The sequence below is a fragment of the Festucalex cinctus genome, chromosome 10 (assembly GCF_051991245.1).
Source record: "Festucalex cinctus isolate MCC-2025b chromosome 10, RoL_Fcin_1.0, whole genome shotgun sequence".
NCBI lineage: Eukaryota > Metazoa > Chordata > Actinopteri > Syngnathiformes > Syngnathidae > Festucalex > Festucalex cinctus.
In genome coordinates, this window is record NC_135420.1 from 28195052 (window position 1) to 28211563 (window position 16512).

The window sequence follows — 16512 nt, forward strand, 5'->3', positions numbered from 1 at the left end:
CCTCCTGACATGCTGCCGGATTTTTGCCCCATAGTTCCAGCCACGTTTGCCTTCCCTGAGTTGGTTTGTCGTTTCTGACCAGTACCTCGTTTACCTCCTTGTTTTTGTTCTATTAAAATCCGTTTTTGGTTTCACCTCCGCCTCCTTGCCCTTCTTCCACCGCACCTCAACTTACTTTTTACTAAAACATGTCCGTATTATTTTGCCTGAACATTCACGGGGATAACAGGAAATACAAGGTGAAAATTTCCATGTCCCCATCAAAGACTTTTATGAAGTTCTGGATGTGTACTTTGTGGAAAGCGGAACATATTCGTGCATGATTTGTGATGCAAATGGTTTTAAAAGCCAAGCAAATAGCATACAAATGAGCAACATTTTTATATTAACTTGCTTATTAGTAGAAAGGTGGGCTACATTTTATAGGGAGTACTTTTTTTTTTTTTTTTTTTCCCCTTGTTGCCCAGGTGACCGAAACTCGCACTGGTCCTCTTGGATGCAGTAACTATGACAACCTTGACTCTGTTAGCTCAGTACTGGTTCAGAGCCCGGAAAACAAGGTCCAGCTTCAAGGTTAGTTTTCTTCCCCCCCCTGTTATATTATGTTAATTTTGTCATATTTATTTGCATCCCCGAGAGGAGGTTCATGTTTCCCTCTGATGAATATTTGGTATGTTTTCATGACAAAACACAAAGTAACAGATTCACTCACAGGCAGAACGTAAACATTGCACAGTGGAGCCTTCACAGTTGATCACAATCATTTGGAGGGTGTTCGTCAAATTTCGATGTGTTTGGATTTTTAAACAGTTTTAGCATGGGAGCAACGTACTGTACAATCAGGGTTCGTGTTATAATAATAATAAAAAATATATATTTTAAAAAATGATAGAAGACATTTGCCACCTTGTGCACCTTTGTGAGATGGAATGCAGCCGACTCCCAGCCAAATGAAGCGGCTCCCTTCCTTTCCATTAGCTCATTCACTCCCAGAAGCAACCCCCTTCGCTTCCGGCTGTTTTTCTTGGATTTGTGACTGATTTTGCAAGGCCCACAGAATATTGTGTTCTATTGCTATAAAAACATGGACCCTACCAAAAGAAGGATTAGTCTATTTTTTCATCAGTGAAAAAAAACAAAAAAAAACAGATTTGTATCTGTTTCCATTTTGCAGCAATGGGGTATATGCCACGGAAGAAGCGGGACGTGATTTTGCACATCAGTTTTTTTTCCGGTCCGGGTTGCGATGGGCACAAAGTCGGAAGTATTTTTGACGCAGCCCACACGTCGCAAACCGAACCGGAAACAAACTTTTTCCGTGGCAACACCCCATTAGCATTAGAATGTAGCTAATTTTCATCATTATTTGGCTGAGCTCTTACACTCTGCTGCCACCTGCTGGCCGTTTTCTGTAATAACTCCTCTTGCTTTCAGCCACCTCTTTATGTCAGAGGCTGCGTCAAAGCCTTCTGTATGCTCTTGCATTAAAAAAAAAAATAATAAAATAAAATAAATAAAAACCTGAGTAAATACACTTTTGGGAGTGAACGACAAAATATTGAAAAACGAGTTAACACGTCTTTGGGTTTGAATGAGTTAAAATTTGGGAAGTGGACTTGCACTCATGCTAAGATTGACATGTTATTTTTGGGGTTCCACTGTAATAACATATTTTGCAGACGACGTTAATTACATTCATCGATGAAGTACTACACCAACATAAATTTTCGACGCACAATAATTGGAGTACCCGTAGAGAGCTCACAAAAGCGAGAACGTCTTTCAAAACAAAACAAAAAAATCGCCCTGAACCAGTCTCTCGATTCGCCAGGTTTGCAAATCATCCTCCCGGACTACTTGAGGGAAGGTTTCGTGCAAGCGGCTCTCAGCTACATCGCCTGCAACGGTGAAGGCGACTTCGTCTGCAAGGACAACGACTGCTGGTGCGGCTGCGACGCCAAATTCCCAGAATGCAACTGCCCTTACACGGACATCCAAGCCATGGAGGAGAGTCTGGAGAGAATCACCGAGACGTGGGCGCAGCTTTACAAAGATTTTGAAGAATCAGGTGAGAGTGACCCCCCCCTTTTCTTTTTTTTCTTTTTTGGAGGATAATCAATTCTCCTTTCCACGTGCAATATAGCCTTCATATTCATGCCTTGTCATGGATACTTGCAGGAAAATCAAACTTTCAGGATATAAATTATTCATATGAAAAGGGACTGAATATGAATCGGTAAGTGTTGCTTGCACCTTCAGTGTCATATTTTCCATCCTTTGTGTTTAGTCCTTGTTCAGCAACTTAAAGGTGAACCGTAAGTGGGGTTTTTTTTGTTTTTTTTTACCTGGTGCAATAATGTCTGCTTCGGACACATTGCAAATACTTCATAACCAAGCAGGGAGAAAAAAAAAAAAAAAAAAATGCAGCTTTTGCCTCAAGCAGTTTACAGTATGTCAGGAGGAGATTAATCATCAATAAAAAAAGATATTTATTTCGGCTTTGAACTTTCATATTACTGCGGAGAAATGCATGAATGGAGGCTCTGTAGCTTAATGTTTGCTTATTATTTCTGTGCTCGGTCAACCCGCGCAGGTGATTATTACTCAAAATCAAATGGATGTCGCCCCCCCCACCTCTCATCTCAAGAATATCCCCCAAGTGCAATTACTTTCAAAGTTGATGCTTTAATAGCCCAAGTGTCAAGTGAGGTCAGGCGCATGCTCAGAATTCAAAAACATCCGAGGTTGTCATTATTTCGTCCTTCAGCAAAAAAAAAAGGATATCGCCGATTTACATACTGACACCTTATCGGCACGAGACCAGTTCGGACAGATAGTGGTCTAAGCCGCTAAATAAGGATGGGTGAATAATAATAATAATAATAATAATAATAAAATCGGTCGGCCCGAGCCCAGCGCCAAAATCTTTGCTTAAAGTGATACAACACGTATTAACTCATTCGCTCGCCGCCATTTTCACAGAAGCAATCCCTGTTTTACTAGATTTTGCAAGGCCCACAGAATATTGTGTTCTATTGCTATAAAGCATGGAACCTATCAAAAGAAAGATTAAAGTCTCTTCTTTCATCAGGGAAAAAAAAAAGAAGTATGTTTCTGTTTCCGTTTTGCAGCAATTAGCATTAGAAGAGAGCTAAGTTTCATCAGTTTTCACAAATATATTTAAAATTGTAAGTAATTGAGTAATTTTTTTTTTCTACATGGCCCTGGTTGATCTCCTTTGCTCTGCTGCCACCTGCTGGCCGTTTGTGTAATAACTACCATTTCTGCAACCGTTCTTTGCAGTTGAGAGGCTGCATCAAAGCCTTGTTTGCTCTACAATTAAAAAAAATAAAATAAAAAATTATGAATACATCTTTGGGACACTTAAAACAAAAAACAAAAAAAACAAAAAACAAAACGTATTTACACGTTACCGATTAATCCCGATACGACTTTAGAAGTTGATTTTTGTATTATTATTTTTTTTACCCAAATTTAGAAAATACAAATCAGTAAACTTGTACATGTACACTGTAAGATCTATATGAAAATTATTTATCTGAAACTGAACCACTGTATTTAAAAACAAAAACGTATAAATACGTCTTTGGGACACTTAAAACACTAAAAAAAAAACGTATTTACACGTTACCGATTCATCCCGATACGACTTTAAAGGTCGATTTTTGTATTTTTTTTACCCAAATTTAGAAAATACAAATCAGTAAACTTGTACATGTACACTGTAAGATCTGTATGAAAATGTATTTATTTATCTGAAACTGAGCCACTGTATTTAAAAACAAAAAACGTATAAATACATCTTTAGGACACTTAAACCATTTAAAAAAACAAAACAAAAAAAAAACGTATCTACACGTTACCGATTAATCCCGATACGACTTTAGAAGTCGATTTTTGTATTTTTTATTTTTTTTTACCCAAATTTAGAAAATACAAATCAGTAAACTTGTACATGTACACTGTAAGATTTATATGAAAGTGTATTTATTTATCTGAAACTGAGCCACTGTATTTAAAAAAAAAAACACACAGAAAAAAAACGTATAAATACGTCTTTGGGACACTTAAAACATAAAAAAAAAAAAACATGAGACAAGATATCGTAGAGTGTGACAACTGAAGCAGGACTAAGTAATCTTGACGCAAGCCGTGATGGATTGAATTGAATTAACTTGAAGGGCAGGTATTTCCATAACAATATTGTGTGTGTGCGCGCCCACCTGATGCGTCGACTCGCTTGTGTCGTCGTTGCAGATGAATTCAAAGCGTTCCAGGCCAGGCTGCCCCAGACGCATTTCCTGAACACGTCCGCCATCCAGCACTTGTGGTCGCTCGACAGCTTGTTCCACGGCCGCTACGAGCAGCTGGAGAACAGCATGCGCGGCGTCGCCAAGCGCGCCGACAGGGTCGTCTTTAAACTCTTCAGCTTGAGCAAGCGATGCCACCGGCAGCCGCAAGTTCGCTTGCCGAGAGAGAGGTAAGCGCAGTGGTGAAAAAGAAGATACTTCAGATTTTTTGGGAGGCGGGGGGGGGGGGGGGGGGGGCATGTCTGTTACGGACCCCCCCCCAACGCGGAGGCAACAAGAAGTTGAAAACCAGTAACGGTTTATTTCACTGAGGCCAGGCAAAAATCCAAAAACAAAAAAAAACTCAGGAGGCAGGCAAATCAGGCAAATTGTAAAATAAACCAGCAACGCTAAGAATTCTGGGATGGAATTCTCTGGCACCAAGCATCTTATTGAGGACAGGTGACGAAGTAATTGAGCGCAGGTGTATCCATTCATGCCGGCCACACCCACCTGCCTGACCTGCCAAGAGAAAAAAAAACAAACAAACAAACAAAGACCTGCCATGACAATGTCAGTCTGTGTACAATACAGGGCTTCAGACTGTTTTTTTTTTTTTTTTTTTTTTTTTTTTTAAATAGGAACACTGTGACCACAAACTTAAAAAAAAAATATATATACATATATATATATATATATATATATATATATATATATATATATATATATATATATATATATATATATATATATATATATATATATATATATATATGCATATTAGAGCTCTCAAACGATTAATTTTTTTAATCAGATTAATCACATCTTAGAATTTTGATTAATCGTGATTAATCACTGACTTAAAAAGGCTTATTTTTCCCCCCCAACATATTTTGCCCCGCTAAATTTGAAGCGCAACCAGTTATGTGTTAATTTTTTCGACATTTAATGTTATGAGGACGTCTTCAAAAATTGATTTCCACTGCACACGCTCATCCTGCTTTTTCTAATCAATTAATTATTTACATCATTTAAAATGGGGGGAAAAAAATGACCGACGGCATATGTAAACATTGATTAAATGCTTTACTTTCATGCATGTAGTTTACGTTTATTGCTCAAACTCCAACAGCTACCTTTAACGTAACCATCCGCTGTCGGCGAAAAAGGATCTTCTGCGGTCAAAATTAATAGTGTGATTAATCTGTGGTAATACAATGATTAATGCGCTAATTTTTTGTGATTAATTAATTAGTTAACGCTTTAACTTTGACAGCACTAATATATATATATATATATGTGTGTAAAGTGGCCGCATATTGTCTCATTTCTTTCTTTCTTTCTTTCTTTATTGATTTATTGTGAAGGTCGTCACTGTGTTCACGTATTGCTGAGCTACAGTCAGAATTCCATGTCTGCATATATATACGTGCATGTGATGCGAGCGCTTTTCTTGCTCGCGTCATAATTTTAATATTCATGTTGCTTCCCACACTGCCACACAAGGACCAGCTTTAAGAGGAACGATGCCTCACATCCCACAAACATTTTCGGATTAGCATACATTTTATTCCACAATAAACTCCCATCTCATCTTCAAAGTGCAACAAATCAGAAAAGAAAAGATAAAAAAAAAAATAGCAGTTGCCATGCGTTTTCCCTCTCTGTCGTAAGCAATGGGGAGATGAGGCATAAAAGAATCAGTCGACAGAGTGCTCCACGGAAACAGACAAGAAATCATATGCCTGGAGCATTCTTCTGTCACACATCAAATAAATCTTTGTTACGTTACCTTTTAACCTCAACAATTGTGTGCGCTAATTATTAAAGCAACAGTATTATGAACTCGTTCCCTCCCAGACATTTTCACAACACTCTTCGCTCCCGGTTGTTTTTACTGGATTTTGATTGATTTTGCAAGCCCCACAGAATATTGTGGTCCATTGCAATGAAAATATGGAACCTATCAGAAGAAATATAAGACAAAAAAAAATAATCTATATTTGGATCTGTTTCCGTTCTGCAGAAATTAGCATTATAATATAGCTAAGTTTCATCAATATTCACATTCCAGGTCAAACTGACACAAAGAGCTTGTTGCAACATGTCCATGGCTGATCTCTTATACTCTGCTGCCACCCGCTAGCCATTTTTTATTTTTTTTTGGTAATATCTACCATTGCTTTAAGCCACCTCTTCACGTCAGAAGCTGGCGTCAAAGCCTTCTGTATGCTCTTGCATAGGGATGGGCGAGTACCGATACCGATTTTCAAGTACTCGAGTACTCGTGACGCAGACGAGTACAAGCGAGCGATGGCAGAGGGGGGAGGCGTCAAGTGAGTCCTCCTTGCCTGTAAGTGGCGCTAGCTTGCTAGGCTAGTTTTTCACCAAAACTTCACCGGTTTGGAAATACTTCAAAATTGTGAATCTTAAACTTAAAGAGCATTTTTGTGTTTTATTTTGAGCGTTAAGACTATTGAAGAGTGACTGTGCTGTTTTTTTTGTCAAAATTAATTTGTTTAAAAATATCTTTTCGTGATTTTTTTTTTATTTGTCAAAATGTACTACTGGTATCGGCAGTTGGTATCGGTATCGGTGAGTACTGAGGGTCTGAGTATCGGTATCGGTCTGAAAAAAAGTGGTATCGAACATCCCTACTCTTGCATAAAAAAACCAAAACATAAAAACGTGTAAATACATTTTTGGGAGAGAAGGACAAAGTATTAAAAAACGGTTTTACACGTTTTTGGGATCGAATGAGTTAACATGCCAATTACAGATTTCATTCCAATGAGCAATCTTTTGCACATCATTTCTGTTCCTCATATTTAATCAACAGTCGTGTGCTTTATTACAACAGAAACACGTCAAATGCAATTCGCTGATTGCTGAGCTCGTCGACAATATTATTTTCAGCGACACAATCAATATCATTAGGGACACTAATGGGGTCGTGATGATTCATCTGCAGCTATGGAAGCCAGGAAGTGAAGATTCACTTCATTTCGTAACGGGAATCAAATTATTTGTGATCATAACGTTTCACCTTGTACATCGTTAAGAAATGTTTGGATGATTTTTTAACGCATACATCAGGTTGAGAACTAAAAGAAGCTTCTTCTCTGCTTTCACTGGTGTTTTTTTTTTTTGCAAATGCTAATGTGTCGCGCGTGCAAAAAAAAACCCGGAAGGATAAAGTGTGTTCCTTTGTCTACGTTCCCCTCCTGCAGGTCTCAGTCGTACTGGCTGAGTCATTTCCAGTCTCTGCTGTATTGTTCGGAGAACAACCAGCTTGGCGCATTCTCGGAGGAGCTCCACAGCTGCAGCTGTCGATACGAACACGTCCCCTGTCAGCTCCCTCCGCCCTGCGCCGTCGGCGAGGGCGCCGCGTGCGCCGAGTGCGCGCCAGACAACCGCACCCGATGCGGCGGCTGCAATCAAGGCTTCGGCCTGGTGCAGGGCGCCTGCAAGCCCATGGTGGCGGATTCCACCGAAAACTACCTGGGCTTTGAAACGGACCTCCAGGATTTGGAACTGGGCTACCTGCTGCAGAGAGCCGATCGGAGGCTGGAGGTATTGGCGAAAAAAAAAAAAAAAAAAAAAGTCAAATCTGGTGACTTAAAAAGCAAAATAATAATAATAATAATAAAAAAAGAAAAAAGAAAAAAAAAGAAAAAAAGAAAGAAATTGAAATGACATTGGGGAACAATTTGAAAAAAAAAATAAAATCTTATGAGTCAGATTTTTATGCTGATTAAAACTAAGAAAAAAAAGTCATTTTTATTTCCAATTTTATTTAATTCAATTATATTTTTCAATTTAATTCGATTTTTATTTCCTATTTCCAAACTTGCATTCATTTTTTTTTTTTTTTTTTTTTGTAGCATTTTTTTTGGGGTAAGTTTTTCTCCAATGCTGACAAGCCAGCTACCGTATTTTCCGCACTATAAGGCGCACCTTCAATGAATGACATATTTTCAAACGTTTTCCATATATAAGGCGCTACAGAAGAGGCTGGGGTTACGTTATGCATCCATTAGATGGTGCTGCGCTAAAGGGAATGTCAACCAAACAGTCAGATAGGTCAGTCAAACTTTATTAATAGATTACAAAGCAGCTTTCTGACAACTCCGTTCACTCCCAAAATGAATAAACAGCTAAAGTATTAGTATTAGCTAGCGATCCAAGATGGCGGGATCTTCTGCGCATGCGCGTCACCGATCGGGTTGCAATATTGACCCATATATAAGGCGCACCGGATTATAAGGCGCATGGTCAGCTTTTGAAAAAAAATTGAAGGCTTTTAGGTGCGCCTTATAGTGCGGAAAATACGGTAATCTAAATCCCATTGATTATCTGTAGAAAGACTGTAGTAAGAAGAGCTAATTGGGATGATTGGGATGACAAGTGTTGAACAATTAAAACATCCATAATACAATAAAAAGAAAAAGCCACCCCTCCCCCCCATATCCCCATGGATCATACCCACAGACACACGCAAACCACAACATGGCGGGGCACAGAAGAACCCTGTGTGGAAAAGCACCCAGGAGTAGTATATCCACACTAATGTCATTTGTTATATGCTTTGCAAGGTAATCATTTGTCTACTAAAAAAACAACAACAAAAAAACACACCTTAATATCTATTTAATGTGTATTTATAACAACACAAAATGTGTGATTAATTGCGAGTTAACTATGGCAATCATGCGATGACTAACACCTCGTTACATGTTCACTAGGCAAAAACATGCCTTTCAAATTCAACATTGCACATAGTAGCAATTAGGGGTGTGAATTGCCTAGTACCTGACGATTCGATTCGTATCACGATTCACAGGTCACGATTCGATTCGATACCGATTAATCCCGATACGAATGGTCACGATTCGATACCGATTAATCCCGATACGAATTTATAAGTCGATTGTTGAGATTTTTTTCCATTCAAATTTAGAAAATACTATCAGTAAGCTTGTAGAGTGTAAGATTTGTATGAAAATGTATTATTTATTTATCTTAAATTTCAGTCTTATAGAGGTTGTAATCTGTTTCATGTTTGAACAGCATTAAAATAAAAATATTAAGGCTTAATGTGCCGTTCATATAACATTCTTCCATGCTCAAGGTGTGAATCCTAAAAAAAAAAAAAAAAAAAAAAAAAAAAAAAATTCGAGAATCGCGCGATGTAGTATCGCGATATATCGCCGAATCGAGTTTTTTTAACACCCCTAGTAGCAATGCTCAGCATTACTAATTCTAAACCTTATGGTGAGGTAGAAGAACGTTGACATATTTATCCGAGGTCAAGATTTAGACGTGATGCTCGTAAAGTGAGCCTGGATTTATTTTGCGCTTATGAAGTGGGTCCCGTCCGGTTGATTGTCCTCCGTTCATTTGACCTCCTCAGGTTCACGCCATTTTCATCAGCAACGACATGCGTCTCAACGGCTGGTTCGACCCCTCGTGGAGGAAGCGGATGCTGCTGACGCTGAAGAGCAACAAGTACAAATCCAACATGGTGCACATGCTGCTGGGGATCTCCCTCCAGGTTTGCCTTACGAAGAACAGCACGCTGGAGCCCGCGCTCACCCTCTACATCAACCCGTTTGGCGGCAGCCATTCCGAGAGCTGGTACATTCCCGTCGGCGAGCACCATTTCCCCGACTGGCGGGCCGCCAAGCTGGACCTGCCCTTCGAGTGTTACAATTGGACTCTGACGCTCGGCAACAAGTGGAAGACCTTCTTCGAAACCATCCACGTCTACCTGCGGAGCAGGATCGCGACGCCGAACGGGGCCAACGACAGCGCGTACTACGAACCGCTGGAGGTGACGGACGCCGGACGGAACCTGGGCTACATGAAAATCAACAGCGTCCAGGTCTTTGGCTACAGTATGCACTTTGACCCGGAGGCTATACGGGACTTGATCCTGCAACTGGACTACCCGTACACGCAAGGTTCCCAGGACACGGCCATGATGCAGCTGTTGGAACTGCGCGATCGGGTCAACCGGCTCTCGCCGCACGGTCAACCCAGGCTGGACCTGTTCGCCTGCCTCCTCCGGCACAGACTCAAACTGACTGCCGGCGAGGTGGCTCGCATTCACGCCTCCTTGGAGGCCTTCGGCTCCCGCCTGCCCAACGCGATGGATTATGAAACCAGCAAGCTGTGCAGTTAACAGCTGCTTGAAAATTCAACGGTCGCCTGAAAGTGAAACGGACTTTCGCCGACTCGCACCGTTTGCGGTGGATTTGTTTACGTGCGTTCCCTTCTTTTGAACAGATGACCAGGTGGTGTGTTTAATCGTGGGTGGGGCAGTTGCAGAATGTACTTTGAACCACCCTGGAGACTACCGTCAAAACATGGCGGCAATTGGTGAAAGATCGCACAACTCTTTCCCGGTATAGTCAAAAGCAAAAGTCAACGTATACTGCAGTAGAAATTGTGATACCAGAAATCATACACTGTATATATATATACAGTATATTGAAAAAAAAAAAAGTAATATGTACTTGAAAAATCCTAGTAAAGTTTTTTCACTCAGAAATTTTACAAGTAGAGTTTTTAGTACATTTTATTCGTTTATTTTTTTAAAAAAAAAAGAAGCTACCCAAGGGTTGAGGAACGAACCCAACCTTCAGGTTGGGAGTCAGCCACTCTACCACCTGAGCCATGCCGCTCCTGTTACAAATTGCAGTCACGTGATTCCGGCGGCGCGCAAAATTCAACTGGGGTTCAGGAAGTCGGGAACACCCATTGAAAATGATGGAAAACGACGACGCAAAAGCGTTGCGTGAGCCCGGACAGGATCTAAAAATAGTAAAATATGTCGGATATGATCCTTACGTTCTAGAGGAAAAGAGATTTTTCCCAACTCGTGTCGGATTTTGCCTGGTGCGGAGGCAATCGACGTCGCTACCTCGTCCTCCAGACATCGTGCTACACCGCTAGCCAAGTGAAGGCGTACGAAAGCCTGGAGGTTTACAACTATTTCGTGTGTGGACTCGGATCAAAAGAAACACTAAATGACTGCCGTCTTGTTTTTGTTCGGGCGAGTAAATGTCTCTTTTCCAACTCGAATGTACACAAAAGCTACCACAGGCATTTGGCTACAAGCTAGCTGGCTAACTGTGACTTTACCTGCTATTTTCTACGTGTTGCTAGGTTAACCACTTTCAGAGGTCTAACGTACGTTGTGGCCTCCCCGGAAGAAGGACCTCAATTTAAGAACCGCTCGTCGTGGTAGCTAACGTAGCTAGCGTTGCTAAAAACAAAGACACAGCCACCTAGTATGGACACACAAGCCGTAGAGCAAACTCCACATAATATTTTCACGATTAGCTATGTTTCCGGTAAAATCACACCTCCCTGTTGTATACGAGCATTGTCCGACTTTGCTCCTCCGGATTTCAGACTGCCATCTTCTTTCGGTGTTTTTATTTGTATTTTTTTTAAATCAACCATTATTGGTAAAAAGAAAGTAGGTTTTATTTTTTTTCTCGATTAGACCGGTTGGTACAGCCATAAACAGCACAAAACTTCGGCATTTTTTTCAGCTCTTTCCGAAGGGGAAATTACTTCCTGTCCCCCATCGGGACTCGTGACGTGACATCACATGAAACCCACCTATAAACAGACCAGTTTTTGATCTCATTTCGGACACACCTCCAAAGCAGTGCAGTGACAAACGGCAAGAGTGGCATGGCTCAGGTGGTAGACTTGCTGTCTCCCAAGGTGAAGGTCATGAGTTCGTTCCTCAACGCTGGGAAAATGTACTCAAAACTCTCGTAAAAAAAACTTTACTGGATTTTTTTTTTCCCAAGTAAATATTACTTTTTTTTTTTTTTTTTAAATAGGACTTCTCAGTTTTACTGTAAGCACCAAATCAAGTGAATGGACAAAATCAATTCATGGTAAAATGTTGCAATCTGTTGGTTTGTAATTTTTATATGTCCCTTTTGCTTCAGTAACAGTGCACTTGCCATAAAGCCCAGAATGCAGAGGTGTCAATATTTTGTAGATAAATTGATATTAAAAAAAAACCCATGTAACAGATTCCAACTGCTGGACTGTTTTTGCTACCGACAGCATTCCGTTGAGTTTTGCGTCTGTTTTTCTAGACTAATCTTTCTCTTGTCCTTGGTTAACAAATAACGGGTTAATTATCGTATCGTGAGGGGGGTACTTTACTTATTAAGCCATTTTTGGCAGTCAAACATTAATATGTTGATATTTTCATTATTTTTCATGTGAATGAAGCTTGTGAACGTCACATGACCAAACCTAGAAAACAGGTGAGCTGCGATTGGTTACCTGAGCCCTTGTGATGTCATTTTCAGTCGACAGCAAGTTGCAAAAATGTGTTTTTAACACATTCGCTGCCATCCCAGCAAAAAAAATGGATCATTTGACGTCTTTTTCCGTCAATGGCAGTAAATGAGTTTTAATTGTACGTGAAAAATAATGACAGTATCAAATTAATTATAGACAAAATAGTAACTTTTTATTACTATAATGGGCTAAATAAGTGAAGTATCACTTTAACTGTCAGAGATTGAAGGTCTTCGTGGCGTTGGAGGCGGACCCACGTGCAGCAATGCCGGGAACAGGACGACGTTCAACAGTAGGACGTTCAAAACATTCGTTCCCCAAAAATGTCAAAAAACAAAAGGCATTCACACAAAAAAAAAAAAAAAAGGCTCGTTCGCTGTGCAGCAGCAGCAGCAGCTCGGCGTGATTCATTGCTTTTAGAGCCTTTTAATAGTTGCATGTTGGACGGCACTTCACACGGCATCCATTATGCTGTGGAAAAGTGGAGTGCAAAAAAGCGCCGCGTGATGAGAGCCGTTCTGACCTTTAAAAGTCTGCCAATAAGCGCTATTTAAGACTGAAAATAACATCCCCCATTTGCCATAAATCAACTTTATCTTCGGGTTAAGCTCGATTGGGGATGTTTGTCTCATTGAATTTGTTTTTTTTTTCGCCTGGAGGCATTTCGACAGAATTTATATTGAGAATGACACCATTTGTGTGTATGTCAATAAACATTTATGCAAATGACGATAGACACGATGTTTTACATGATGTACTGCATCGGATGTTGCCGTTAGATCCGCAATTCATCTTTAACTCATTCACTGCCGGGACATTTTCGCTGTTTTACTGGATTTGGACTGATTTTGCAAGGCCAATAGAATATTGCTATAAAAACATGGACCCTACCAAAAGAAAGATTAGAGTCTCTTCTTTCATCAGGAATTTTTTTTTTGCATCAATTAGCATTAGAATATGGCTAAGTTTCATCATTACTCACAAATCTGTTTCAAACTGTCGGGAAAAAGAGCTTTTTGGTCTCTTATACTCTGCTGCCATCTGCTGGCCGTTTTTGTAATAACTACCATTGCTTCAAGCATTCTCTTCAGTTCATAGGTTGCATCAAAGCTAAAACGTATAAATACATCTTTGGGAGCATGGTAATATTTAAAATAGAACGTATTTATACGTTTTTGGGAGTAAATGAGTTAAAGTACGACGAGACTTGATTGCGGCTGATTTCATGGGCGGTGGCAGAACCCCCCCAAAATTGTCATTTAATATTTAGCGACAGATCTGTCAGCATTGCCTTCTTAATCTTGATTTTTTTTGGGGGGCGGTTATCAAATGAAATATTATGACGCTTGATGTGCGAACTTAATGTCGCGGCCCCGGCTAATACTCGGCCACATAATAGACCAATTATGTAATGTACTTTTGACAAATCGGGGGGAAAAGTACAGACTCAGATGGCATGAAAGATTCATGAAGGTTGAAAATGGAAATTCTCGTCCATAATCAAAGTCGCGGTGAGCTGGCGAAGTGGAGATTTCCTCAGGCCGCGTTCACAAACGGAGACGAGAGATCCGATGAGAAATTTTAGCTATTAGGCGACTGTTTGATTATGTTTTTTTTTTTTTTCTTTTTTTCTTCACTATGGAGACACAAGTAAATAGTGACACAAATTATTACAGTTAAAAGCCAAGTTAAAATGAAGTATTCCCTCTGTTAGTTGACGGGAGTACACAACAATGTTTTGTTTCCATTTTTGGATAATGAAACATCTCCGGGGTCAAAATGACCCACGGACATTTTTTGTGGTTCCTGAGAAACAAACAAAACAGGACGTATCAAATAAAGGAATCCTTTGTTAATTAAAGTGATAACTCGGAAAATAATGTTTTTGAAATGTGAAAATGTATCGGGTCAAATTGACCCAGGAACATTATTGCTATTCCTGAGAAATGAATGTAATAGGAATGTTTCAATGAAAGATAACCTCTGTGAGCCAGTATTGCGTAAAAAATGTATACTTTCTGACTACTATTGGAAACTGACGCGTTCCCTTGGGTCAAATTGACCCATGGACATTTTTGTGGTTCCTGAGAAACAAACAAAACAGGACGTATCAAATGAAGGAATCCTTTGTTAATTAAGGTGATAACACAGAAAATAATGTTTTTGAAATGTGAAAATTTATTGGGTCAAATTGACCCAGGAACATTATTGCTATTCCTGAGAAATGAAACATAATAGGAATGTTTCAATGAAGGATTACCTCTGTGAGCCAGTATTGTGTTAAAAAATGTTTACTTTCTGACAATGATAATGACACATTCCCCTGGGTCAGATTGACCCATGAACATTTTCGTGGTTCCTGAGAAACAAACGAAACGGGAGCGGTTAAAAAGTAATCCTTTGTTAATTGACGCGATAACACAGAAAATAATGCTTTTGAAACATGAACATTTATCGGGTCAAATTGACCCAGGAAGGTTTAGAATATAATGTATAATATAATGGGAACGTTTCAATGAAGGATTACCTCTGTGAGCAAGTACTGCACTTTTAAAATGTATACTTTCTGACACCTATTGGAAAATGACACATTCCCATGGGTCAAATTGACCCAGAAACAATATTGCCAACAAATATGGATTATTAACTCATTCACTGCCATTGACGGAAAAATATGTCCAAAGGTCTTCATACAGAACTGTAGCATGTAGATGGCAATCAGATAGATTGATTGGCGGTTTAGAGGAAGGAGGTGGGAAACAAGAAATGCTCGCGGATATCATAAAATGCCATTTACAGATCAAAACCTTTACACTAAATCATCGTGCACCTGGGAATGCGTGAATTATCAAAATGGAACACTCAACCCAAGAAGAAACGTTATACATTTGAATACTAAGAAAATCCGCATTAATATTAATGTAAAAAGATAACACCCAGTGCAGACCAAAAAAAAAAAAAAAAAAACATTCAAGAGAAATAGTCTCATCCCAATCAATACTTCTGCAGGAAGCTCTGATATTAATGACACGTATCGTATATGGACGTGCATTAAGGAGTAGCAGCTTTGAAGAAACTTTTTTTTTTTTTCTTGGTCTCGGGGGGGAGTCCAGATAGTGGAACAAAACACAGACCGGGAGGAGGCAAAGGTACGTGTCGCCCACCAATAAATCAATAAGCTTCTTTATTACTTGAGAGTATAAAAGGATCTGCACTAAGATCGATATCAGCACTGAGGATACGGCGATTTAAAAAAAAAAAAAAAAGACAAAAAAAAAAATCTGGCATTCGACTATTTTGTCCACATGGTCTTATCAGCATCAGTTTTTATCTGATAGTTTTTGAGAACAAACGTGTCGAAATGAACACAATATCCGTGTATACGGGAGTAACTCGTTACGCTCGTGCATGTAAACGGGTCATCCCGAATACTTCAACCTTAAACTCAAATAATTACTGCATGCAAACCTAATCATTGGTGGTCTGGTTTGCGGGTGTCGGGGATGTATAATCGATATTAGGGCTGCTTGATTATGTGATTGCTAATTGAAATCACGATTAGGACGATCATTTATTTTTTTTGTTGCAAAATAAGAAAACGTAAAACGACAACAATGAATCTACGCGGGCAGAGGGGAGACAAGAGATTAAATACACACGCACACTAATTGACGCAAGTGGCAGAGGGTTGCTGATTGGTTGACACGCGGGATTGAAAATGAAAAGAAAAACAAGGATAAAATCAAACAAAACCCAAACTAACCCTAAACCACAGGGTAAGTAAAAATAAACTACCAAAACCCAACCCAAACCATGACCTTAAGACCCTCGTGTTTTTCAACGATTCTACTGATTTTGTAATTGT

At 39.6% G+C, this 16512-nt stretch overlaps 1 protein-coding gene and 1 long non-coding RNA gene across 2 annotated transcripts in view; one reads left to right on the plus strand and one right to left on the minus strand.

Moving 5' to 3' along the window:
- LOC144027243 (uncharacterized) overlaps nucleotides 1–4720 on the minus strand; it is a 98836-nt gene extending 94116 nt beyond the window's left edge. Inside the window, exon 1 of the long non-coding RNA XR_013285406.1 lies at nucleotides 4245–4720. This is a non-coding gene — a long non-coding RNA (uncharacterized LOC144027243). The remainder of the gene's footprint in view (nucleotides 1–4244) is intronic.
- Nucleotides 1–13376, plus strand: part of LOC144027238 (BMP/retinoic acid-inducible neural-specific protein 3-like) — a 43602-nt gene extending 30226 nt beyond the window's left edge. Inside the window, exons 5-9 of the mRNA XM_077534625.1 lie at nucleotides 468–573; nucleotides 1832–2068; nucleotides 4279–4501; nucleotides 7541–7883; nucleotides 9724–13376. Coding sequence (XP_077390751.1) covers nucleotides 468–573; nucleotides 1832–2068; nucleotides 4279–4501; nucleotides 7541–7883; nucleotides 9724–10494 — 1680 coding nt within the window. The 3' untranslated portion in view covers nucleotides 10495–13376. The remainder of the gene's footprint in view (nucleotides 1–467; nucleotides 574–1831; nucleotides 2069–4278; nucleotides 4502–7540; nucleotides 7884–9723) is intronic.
- Nucleotides 13377–16512: the final 3136 nt, after the last annotated feature.